General features: G+C 42.6%; 1 protein-coding gene across 2 annotated transcripts; it reads right to left on the reverse strand.

Moving 5' to 3' along the window:
- Window positions 1-1,785: 1,785 nt before the first annotated feature.
- On the reverse strand, window positions 1,786-11,183 carry LOC129520545 (cytochrome b-c1 complex subunit 6, mitochondrial). 2 transcript variants are annotated; one of them, XM_055341589.1, is made up of 5 exons: window positions 11,031-11,143; window positions 7,048-7,074; window positions 6,412-6,559; window positions 6,139-6,300; window positions 1,786-1,995 (listed from the first exon to the last, which is right to left on the reverse strand). In XM_055341589.1, the coding sequence occupies exons 3-5, from the start codon at window positions 6,472-6,474 to the stop codon at window positions 1,963-1,965; spliced, it is 258 nt and encodes an 85-aa protein (XP_055197564.1). In that variant the 5' UTR covers window positions 6,475-6,559; window positions 7,048-7,074; window positions 11,031-11,143; the 3' UTR covers window positions 1,786-1,962. The 2 variants fall into 2 exon arrangements, with proteins under 2 accessions (XP_055197564.1, XP_055197563.1); XM_055341588.1 differs by lacking the exon at window positions 6,412-6,559 and having other exon boundaries at window positions 11,031-11,183.
- Between the last annotated feature and the right edge of the window lie 8 nt (window positions 11,184-11,191).

The raw sequence follows: 11,191 nt of genomic DNA on the forward strand, positions 1-11,191 counted from the left end.
GGCAGAGAGAGAAAAGCAGGCTCCCCACCAAGCAGGGAGCCCAATGCAGGGCTTGATCCCAGGATCCTGGGATTATGACCTGAGTTAAAGACAGACGCTTGGGATCCCTGGGTGGTGCAGTGGTTTAGCACCTGCCTTTGGCCCAGGGCGCAATCCTGGAGACCCAGGATCGAATCCCACGTCAGGCTCCCGGTGCATGGAGCCTGCTTCTCCCTCTGCCTGTGTCTCTGCCTCTCTCTCTCTCTCTCTGTGACTATCATAAATAAATAAAAATTAAAAAAAAACAGACGCTTAATTAACTGAGCCACCCAGATGCCCCTCACCTTTTAATTGATTCATTTAGCTGTATTAGTATGGAATCATGGCTTATTTTATTGAGTTTAAATCCAGTATTATCATTATATATTATGATGCTCACATTGTTCTGGATTTGGCTAGTAGCTTTTGTGTACTTCTGACATGTCCCTATTGTTCTTTGACCATTTTCTTTTTGCTGGAACAAACAAAATGTTCCATGCTTATCTTATACTTTCCCAGTCCTGGATTCACCCATTTCTCCAAGGAGCCTTGGTTCCTTTTACTGGAGAATTAAGCCCTCTGTGGGCTGAGCTAGAGAAATATACATTCCCTACATATACACACTGATGTCTATATATACTTACATCGAAATCTATATTTATCTAGTTTATAAATACCTCAATGCTGCTGGGTTCCTTCTGGCTTTTTCCTTTTCCCTAATTTTAACTCCATTCTCTGCTAGTACTTATTACCTTCAATATATTAACTAAGTATTCCCCCACCACTCTATGTATGTAACCAATCTCCCATTACCAGCACTGCCTACCCCAGTGCCCTTTTCTCACCCGGCTTAGAATCCAGTACCTCTCCCTTCACAAACGTGTATCTTCCTCATTCCTTCTTAAAACACTTATATTTTTTTAAAAAACCACCTTGTGGGGTGCCTGGGTGGTTCAGTCAGTTAAGCATCTGCCTTGGACTCAGGTCATGATCCCTGCGTTCTGGAATGTAGCCCCAGCTCAAGCTCCCTGCTTCTCCCTCTGCCCACCCCCGCCAACTCATGTTCTTTCTCACACACTCTCTCAAATAAATAAAATCTTTGTTTGTTTTTTTGTTTAAAAAAACAACCTGGTTGGACACTGAGACCAAAAACTGTCAAGACACTTTTGTGGTAGGAGATTTTCATATGGACTGGGTATTCAATGAAATTAAGCCATCACTGTTCATTTTAACTGTGACTTTGGCATCAAAGTACATTTTTTATTTTTTTTAAGATTTTATTTATTTATTCGTGAGAGACAGAGAGAGAGGCAGAGACACAGGCAGAGGGAGAAGCCGGCTCCATGCAGGGAGCCCAATGTGGGACTAGATCCAGGAACTCCTGGATCACGCCCTGAGCTGAAGGCAGATGCTCAACTGCTGAGCCACCCAGGTGTCCCAACATACATCTTTAAAAAGTCCTTATCATTACACATACACATTGGCGGGTGCCTGAGTGGCTCAATTGGGTAGGCGTCTGACTTTGGCTCAGGTCATAATCTCAAGGTCCTGGGATCAAGCCTGGTGTTGGGCTCCCACTGAGCAGTTGGCTTGTCCCTCTGCCCTTTCCCCCAGGTAGTACCCTTGCTCTCTCAAATAAATAAAATCTTAAAAAAAAAAAGAGAGATATTTGCTAGGTGATGAGTACCAGGGAGTTGATTATTGTTTACCTAGTCTTATGTTTGAAATTTTCAAATTAAAGAAAAAAAGGAAAGGAGGCAACAGGTCTGCAGATCATTGGACTTTATTAAGAGGAATCACTGCTAATTACTTAGAAGCTACTGTCTAAGCCAAAAATCCATGAGGTCCACATGAACGTACAGTTAGATACGAAACAAATGCATGGTCAAAACCATGAAATATCCTGATGCCCGGGTGATGAAGGCTGGGGTGAAGTATGCACATTTATTTCAAGCTGTTAAAGAGTTTGTGGGCCACCTAGATGGGAAAGAAAAGGATGTCATCAACTGGCAGCTTTAATGTCATAGCTTACAAGGTCCTTCATGACCTGGAACACACTACTGCCCCTTCTCTTTCCATAGCGTTCCCACATACCCACACCCCTAAGTGCTAGTGAACTACCTTCAGTTACATGAATACTATCTCCCTTCTACCTAGAACTCTCTCCCACTTTTTCACCTTTTATCTTTCCTTTAGAATTTAAGTTTACATGTCATTTCTTGTAAGCCTTCTCTAAACAAACTCCTACCCCACACGTCTGTCCCTCCTCTGTCTTCCCCACAGAAACTTATACCTCCCATATCAGTGTTTATTAATGTAACGAATATTTATATAATATCTACTATATGTCAGGTGCTAAGGGAGCTACATTGGTAAACCAGGCAGTATCTCTGTCTCTTGAGAAACTTAGAGACTGATAACAGAAACATAATACACACGAGGTTAACTTCTGACTGAGAAATGCTCTGAGGAAATTACGAGAGCAGGGGGTAGCAGAGTGGGAGAAGTGGCTTAAAATAGGAGCATCAGCGAAAGCCATCCTGAAAGATTTAAGTATTCTACTTGTCTTTTTTTTTTTTTAAAGATTTTATTTATTTATTCATGAGAGACACAGAGAGAGGGAGGCAGAGACACAAGCAGAGGGAGAAGCAGGCTCCATGCAGGGAGCTTGACGTGGGACTTGATCCGGGGTCTCCAGGATCAGGCCCTGGACTGAAGGCGGCACTAAACCGCTGAGCCACTGGGGCTGCCCTCTACTTGTCTTTTATGCTGGTTCAACTAAAGGAAGGGACCATGCCTAGTTCATTCATTCCTACATCTCAACCCAGTGCTTGGCTCATAAACTATTTAAATAACATGCAATTTATCATTTTAACTATATATATATGTATTTTTTAATTTTTATTTATTTTTTTATTTACGATAGTCATACAGAGAGAGAGAGAGGCAGAGACACAGGCAGAGGGAGAAGCAGGCTCCATGCACCGGGAGCCTGACGTGGGATTCGATCCCGGGTCTCCAGGATCGCACCCTGGGCCAAAGGCAGGCGCCAAACCGCTGCGCCACCCAGGGATCCCTTAACTATATATTTTTAAAGTAAGCTCCATGACAAATATGGGTTTCAAAATCACAACCCCGAGATTAAGAGTCGCACTCTCCTCTGAATAAGCCTGCCAGGGGCCTTTCTTTTAACTATTTTTAACTGTACTTTTTTTTTTTTTTAAGACTTTATTTATTTATGAGAGACACAGACATAGGCAGAAACACAGGCAGAGGGAGAAGGAGGCCCCTCACAGGGAGCCTGATGTGGGACTCGATCCCAGGACCGGGATCATGCCCTGAGCTGAAGGCAGACGCTTAACCACTGAGCCACCCAGGCATCCCTAACTCTACATTTCTGTGGCATTAATTTACACTGGCAACTATCAATTTTCAGAATTTTTTCCATATTCTCAAACTGAAACTAAATAATCCCCCATTTCCCCTCCCTGAAGCCTGACAACCACCATTCCACTTTCTATGAATTTGATTACTCTAGGTACCTCATAAGTGGAATGACATATGTTTTTTTGTGATTGGTTTATTTTACTTAGCATGTCTTCAAGGTTCATACAGGTAGCAGAGTTCCTTCCCTTTTTAAGGCTAAATATTTCATTGTATGTCTATACTGGAATGGATATTTGGGCTGCATCCATCTTTTAGCTATGAATATTGCTATTAACATGCATGTACAAGTACCTGTTCAACTGAACAGAGTTTCAGTTCTTTTGAAACTATACAACCAGAAATGGAATTGCTGGATCATATAGCAGAGTTTAATTTTTTTAGTAAAGTGCTTGATTTCTTTTTATTGCCAAATAATATTCCATTATAACAGATATATTACATTTATCTGTTTCTCAATTGATGAACACTTAGGTTTCCACTTTGTGGCTATTGTGAATAACGCTTCTTTGAATATTTGTTTTTTTTGTTTGTTTTTTATTTATTTATGATAGGCACACAGTGAGAGAGAGAGAGAGGCAGAGACACAGGCAGAGGGAGAAGCAGGCTCCATACACCGGGAGCCCGACATGGGATTCGATCCCGGGTCTCCAGGATCGCGCCCTGGGCCAAAGGCAGGCGCCAAACTGCTGCGCCACCCAGGGATCCCTTCTTTGAATATTTGTGTACAAGCTTTTGTATAGACATATCTCTCCATTTCTCGAGTATATACCTAGGAAGGTTACTGGGTCATATGTTAACTTTTTGAAGAACTGCCAGACCAGTTTCTTTTTCTTTTCTTTTTGCCAGACCACCTTCTATAAGGCTATACCAATCTACATCCCCAACAGCAGTATATGAGGTTTCCAATTTCTCCACATCACCAACACCCATCTATTTTTAATGATATGGAGAATTACAGATGCACATTTTGTATACAAATTTTCCTTCTTTGGGGCAGCCCCGGTGGCGCAGCGATTTAGCATCGCCTGCAGCCCAGGGCATGATCCTGGAGTCCTGGGATTGAGTCCCACGTCAGGCTCTCTGCATGGAGCCTGCTTCTCCCTCTGCCTGTGTCTCTGCCTCTCTCTCTCTCTTTCTCTGCATTTCTATGAATAAAGAAATAAAATCTTAAAAAAAATTAAAAGTTAAAAAAATTTTTTTCCTTCATTCCACTAAAATTATGTTGAAAAAGGAATGTAATACCTCTATTCATATTTTATATTTAAATGTACTTAGGATTCCATTTTGTTTAAAAATCTGATAGTATATACAAGAAAACAGGGTTATCTCTAGGCAGTATAATTCAGTTACATTTTTCTATCTTTATAAAATATCTTCCTTAATGGTCACAATGTGTTTAATGGGTGGGGTGCATATGCATTTGTGTATTTCCACTGTATATTACAGAATTAAAACAAAACACCTATATTGGGATTTTTTTTTTTTTAAGTAAGCTCCACACCCAACATGGGGCTTAAATTTATGACTCCAAGATCAAGAGTTGCGTGCTCTATGGACTGAGCTAGCCAGGTGCCCTGGGATTTTTGAAGCATAAATAAAATTGGTTGAGTGGAGATCATTAACTTTTTCAGAGGGGGGGAAAAAGTCATTTATTTTTTCTTTTTTTACCTTTGACCCCCTTCACACATTTCTCCCTATGTTTTTGATTATAGCCATCCTGATAGGTGAACTGATAGTTCATTGTGGTTTTGATCTGTATTTCCCTGACAGCTAATGGTGTTAAGCACCTTCTCATATGCTTATCAGCTTTAATATAAGCAATCATATCAAACTTTTGCTTACTCTGTAATTTATTTAAAATACCTGTTACATGGGGGCACCTGAGTGGCTCAGTCGGCTGAGCGTCTGCCTTTAGCTCAGGTCATGATCCCAGGGTCCTGGGAGTGAGCCCCACATCAGGCTTCTTGCTCAGTGGGAGCCTGTTTCTCCCTCTCCCTCCACCTGCCACTCCCCATGCTCGTGTGTTCTCTGTCAAATAAATAAAATCTTTAAATAAAATACCTGTTATATGTAAGAGTCAAACACAAATTTACTTAAAAAAAAAAAAAGAAAAAGAAAACTTTTTGGAATGCCTGGGTGGCTCAGCAGTTAAGCGTCTGCCTTTGGCTCAGGGCATGATCCTGGAGTCCCAGGATCGAGTCCCACATCGGGCTCCCTGCATGGAGCCTGCTTCTGTCTCTGCCTCTCTCTCTCTCTGTGTCTCTCATGAATAAATAAGTAAAATCTTTAAAAAAAAAGGAAAAGAATACCTTTTGGACCAACTGCAATGTATAAGACATACTGGAGAATGTAAATGATTTTAAAGAATAGCCTACCACTTAAAGGTACAAAATCCAGCTTTTCCACTGTTTAGCAGTCCAAGTTGGGACATTGTTTCTCTTCTTTAAGCCTCAGTTTTAGTTTCTGTAAAATGGGGCTAATGACACCTATCTCCAGTGAAAGTAGTAGAATTAGGTAAGATTATTTACGTAAAGTGCTCAGCACTGTAGCTGACGTGTATGGGCCAATAAGTAAATGCTTACTGACAGAACTGCCCCTAGTGTGGAAGGTTGTCAGGACCAGGTAGGCCTGGCCACCAGAAGCATTCCCCTTCCTGACTTCCAGCTAACTTACACAGTGGTCCCTTGCATGCAGGAAGTCAAAGAGCTCCTCTGTGCAATCCTCTTCTGTCTGTGACCTGGAGGATACACGCTGGTCACAGAGCTCTAGCCGCTCCCGAGCCTTTACACATTTCTCCAGCTGCTCGCATTGCTCTCTCACTGTTGTTAGGGGATCCTGAAGGAGAAACAGAGAAAAGAACCAAAATGGGGGGTTTTAGGAGGAGACTCACAAACCATCTGCTTTGATTAATACAACCACCAAACCAAGGTGCTGCCTCTGAATTACCGTGCAGAAGGCCAGCTGGCAGAGCCACACTGCCACCAGAAATGGCAGAATGGGGTCTCCCATTCAATTCTGATGCTAAGTAGTAGGGGAAAGTTTCACATTCCTGCCTTCCAAGGTTGCCAGTATGCACTGAAAGCCTCAGTCCTATCTGAAAAACAAGGTGGTAAAGGAAACCTAGCCAAACTTGAAGTAGATCTATAGGAGGCCTCACTTATTAACACATTATTTTGGGATATGTAATGTCTGTGAATTTGAATTCCCCTCATCTGAGAGCCAGGCCTACATGCCCCAGCTGCCCAGCTAGAAGGGCAATGTTAATAAGGAGAAGGGCTACATAAGAAAAGTTCCTTCCAGAATCCTTTATTAAACCGCAAAAAGCAGATAGAAAATTGAATACCAGGCCCTCAAGATGCTGCTGTGCTCTCTCACAACATGACAGAAGCAGCTCCAAACCCAGAAGATTCAGCTTCCCAGGCCCACACCCCCAAACACTCCACAGCACAGACAGTACTAAAGGCTTTTTCCACTTCCATTCTCTCCAAGATGTCAAGTAAAGACTCCTTAAAACGCCCTTAGAGTTTCATGAAGCTCAAACTTCCTTTTACTGAGATGTTCCAAACCTGAGACGGCTCTTACCACTAATTCCTCCTCCTCCTCTTCCTCCTACAAAAGGAAAACAAAATTAATGTCAGCAGCAATTTAGGACATATATTCCTAGTCATACTGGTGTTGTAATTACTGAGGAAAAACACTGTATTAATTGTTTTTAAATTTTCTTTATTTTATGATGCTTTGACATTTTAGAGGTTTTGCTAATTCAGGTGTGAAAGCTCCTCCCAGGGGACAATACCTTTCATATGTAAACCAACCAATCCAAAACACCACCAATCACTTCATCTACACTAAACGAATTATTGCTCCTGCCCTAATCACCCTAAGGGCCAAGTACAAATAACTAGACCACCCCTATAGCCCCAAATTATTCAAATAATCCAGTCCTAAACTTTCCAGAGCTAACCTATCCTGCCTCACCCATTCTTTCCCTCAGAAATCAAGAGCTGATTTCCCTTGCTCTTTCCACTGGCCCAGGCACTTCTCCATGTGGCCCTGGGTGGTATGCCTTCCCCTCCTCTTGGGATCCATAAATAGTAAACTCTTCTTTCAAAAAAAAGTGTTTTGGGATCCCTGGGTGGCTCAGGGGTTTGGCGCTGGCCTTCAGCCCAGGGCGTGATCCTGGGGAACAGGATCAAGTCCCACATCAGGCTCCTTACATGGAGCCTGCTTCTCCCTCTGCCTGTGTCTCTGCCTCTGTGTCTCTCATGAATAAATAAATAAATAAAATCTTAAAAAAAAAGTGTCTCCATGTCTATAGTCTATAACCTTACCATGCCTAATTAAAACAAACCCAGAGTACATTTCAACAAGGACATACTATCCACTTTCATTAGCAACAACCTAGTGTGTAGGACACTCTACATAAAGCAGGGCACCTGGGGGCTCAGTCAGTTAAGCCTCTGCCTTTGGCTTAGGTTGTTATCCTAGGGTCCTGGGATCCAGCTCCATGTTGAGCCCCACATCGGGCTCCCTGCTCAGGGGGAGTCAGCTTCTCCCTCTCTCTCTCTGCCCCTCCACCCTGCTCACACTTTCTCTTGATTTCTTTCTCTCAAACAAATAAAGTATATAAATTACTTTCATATCTGTAATTTGATTAATCACAACAGCCCCTTAAGGGCTCCACTTTACAGATAACAAACACTAATTAGACATTTTCTTTCTTTCTTTTCTAAAATAAGCTCTATGCCCAACGTGGAGCTTGAACTCACCAACCACCCTGAGATCAAGAGTCACATGCTCTTATCTACTGAGCCAGCCTGGTGCCCCAATTAGACATTTTCTGATATAAATTCAAGCTGATGTTCACATGAAATTTTTGTTTGAAATTCTGGTAGGTCCTAGTATTACCAGAAATAGCTCAGTTTAGTCCTTCTATCCAAAACGAAATTAGGAAGAAAACTAACATTTTTTTCTAGACTCTGAACTTGAACTAGGAATATGAAAATAGCCAAACCTAAACTTTGTTACCAGAGCTTAACTAAAAACGTTAGTCACTGCTTTTTGACTTGCTGAATTTCCAGGTCTCTACATAGACTATGAGCATAAGTGCATCAAAGGTCTACAGTACAGTGCTCCATTCACAACCTTGGAAATACCACCTTCTACCTATTTACTTCTGATTCAGGTACACAACCTCAAACTTTGTTTCCTTTCTTCTTAAGAGCAAAAAATTCCCTATGGAAGCATCATTATAGGTCTAAATCTGGGGCACAATAGAGTCTGATCAATATTTCAGCCTGTTTGCCTGCCTGCACATCCATGTATCCACGTTTGGGGGAAGGGAAAGAAAAGGTATATAGGAAAATATCAAGAACTAGTTCAGCAATCCCTCATTATGTTTTCAAAAATCCAACACAATCTGCTTGTCCCTACCATGCCCTTTGGGAAAGAGACCAAAGCTCAGGAAAGCTGGGAGGGCTAAGGCTGCTATTTATCCTCACAATTAGCAAAGATCTCTTCTAAACATGAAGATTTTTAGGATGTCAAATTCTAGATTTTCTTTTTTCTTTTTTAAAAATTTATTCATGAGAGACACACAGAGAGAGGCAGAGACACAGGCAGAGAGAGAAGCAGGCTCCTCACAGGGAGCCCGATGTGGGACTCGATCCCCAGACTGGGATCACACCCTGAGCCAAAGGCAGATGCTCAACCGCTGAGCCACCCACGCGTCCCAAATTCTAGATTTTCATTAAGGTTTCTTACCCTTGCTCTTTAAAAAAATTCACACTGAAAAAATTCTTCCAAAAAACGGAAATCATATTCTGTTTCAGTTAGAGACCTGGAATTTGGGCGGGGGGCGGCAGGGGGGGGCCTCAGCGGTTTGGCGCTGCCTTCAGCCAGGGGTGTGATCCTGGAGACCTGGGATAGAGTCCCACGTTGGGCTCCCTGCATGGAGCCTGCTTCTCCCTCTGCCTGTGTCTCTGCCCCTCTCCCTCTCTCATGAATAAATAAATAAAATCTTTAAAAAAAATAAAAGAAAAAGAAACCTGGAATTTGTATCCTAGAAACAAGACCTTTGTATCATTTCTCTACTAGCAATGCTACTACATTGATCATTTTGATAATATTGTATGAAAAAATATTAGGACATGTAGAAAAACAAATCCAAGTCTGAATATGGACTACTTCATGTAAAATTTCCAGTCAATAACAAAAACCAAGGTCACACTAAACAAAAAGATGTAATGTCCAAAAGGTATAGGTTCTTCATAAGCCCTTAGTTTTTAAAAATATTTATTTGTTAGAGAGAGAGTGCCCAAGTAGGGGCAGGGGTGGACAAGGGGCAGAGGGAGAGAGAGCAGACTCCCCACCAAGCAGGAAGCCTGTCGCAGCTGGATACCAACACCCTGGGATCATGACACAGCTGAAGGCAGACATCCAACCAACTGAACCACCTGGGCGCCCTAAAGACCTCAGTTTTCTTAATTTTAAAACTGACTACTTGCTTTTTCTCATCTACTGCTGTGGTAGGAGTGCTGAACATTCTGGTATACTTCCTGCTGAACATCCTGAGGCTGGTTCCATTTCATTCTGCTCCTCTTTCGGAAAATAATAAGACTAGGAAAAATCTTGGGATAAACTAGTTTCCATCTGTTTTGAACCCATAAACCTGGAACAGCTGCCCTGAAGGGACTAGAGAACAAAGGATAGGAAATGTGACTGGAAAACAAAGGTAGCTGGCTTCTGTAAAGCTGTGAAGCACTGTGGCTAAGTCTTGGTTGGGTCAGAAACCATGCTGCTTGGGTTCAAGTCCTGGCTCCATGATTTTTCAGCTGTGGTCCTTAGAAAAGACATTTAACCTTTCTGTGCTAGTTTTTCATCTGTAAAATGACAATAAGAACAGTACCCAATACTTACCTTCTAGGACTAGTGTGTGGCTTAAACGGATTAGTACATATAAATAACTTGGAATAGTAAGCAGTCAAAAAATAATTATTAAATTGGTATTCTTACTCTGGGAAAGAGCTCCCTCTTCCATCAGCACAGAATTATACTGCACATTCCTACACTGTCCCCAAATATATCTCCCACCTTCACCCCTACCGAAAAAAAGAAACCACCACTTCTTTACAGAAACTAGCATAAGGCCAGATCTTCGGAACCTGCACAGAAAATGTGGCAGGATTCCTGACCCGAGTGGAGAGAAGCACTAGGGCTGGTCAGCCTGCTCCCTAAACCTGCCAAACTAGGGTCTCGAAACACCTGATCGACTAAAAATAAAAATACAATTTTTACAAAAGTTTAGGCGACACAGTATTTTCTTTGTCGTTACACCTTCACTGCATTCACAGACGGGGGAAACCAGGAACCAGAGAAAGGCTAGTCATCTACTTGTCCAAGATGAATCGACAAATTCTGGGGAAGGGTCAAGGGAACCAGCAATCCCGACGGTGCAGACTCCAGGGGCGACTCCAGGGCCAATAGGGCCCGGTGGGTTTTGGCGGGCTAGGTGTTGAGCCTCCCTCCGGGCAGCGAAGAGGGTCGAGTCGGTCGCCCTGCCTTACCTCCTTGGGATCTCCGGACCCGGTCAGCATCTTTTGCTCGTCCTCCAGCCCCATGTCCCGCTACGGTTCTGAACTCAACACCAGCCGCAACAGCGGCACCTATTCCACTTCAGGATCAAGAAGGACTTGTAAGGGTCACTCGGCGGATATCCGGCGGTCTG

The sequence above is a fragment of the Nyctereutes procyonoides genome, unplaced genomic scaffold (genome assembly GCF_905146905.1).
Source record: "Nyctereutes procyonoides isolate TBG_1078 unplaced genomic scaffold, NYPRO_anot_genome, whole genome shotgun sequence".
Lineage (NCBI taxonomy): Eukaryota > Metazoa > Chordata > Mammalia > Carnivora > Canidae > Nyctereutes > Nyctereutes procyonoides.

What these genes read in the sequence shown, in the direction of transcription:
- LOC129520545 (XM_055341588.1), bottom strand. Translation starts at nt 11,084, where the DNA reads ATGGGGCTGGAGGACGAGCAAAAGATGCTGACCGGGTCCGGAGATCCC. An exon ending in GGTCCGGAGATCCCAAGGAG is followed by an intron (nt 7,075 to 11,030) that starts GTAAGGCAGGGC and finishes TTCCTTTTGTAG; the next exon opens with GAGGAAGAGGAGGAGGAGGA. An exon ending in TGCATGCAAGGGACCACTGT is followed by an intron (nt 1,996 to 6,138) that starts GTAAGTTAGCTG and finishes TTTCCCATCTAG; the next exon opens with GTGGCCCACAAACTCTTTAA.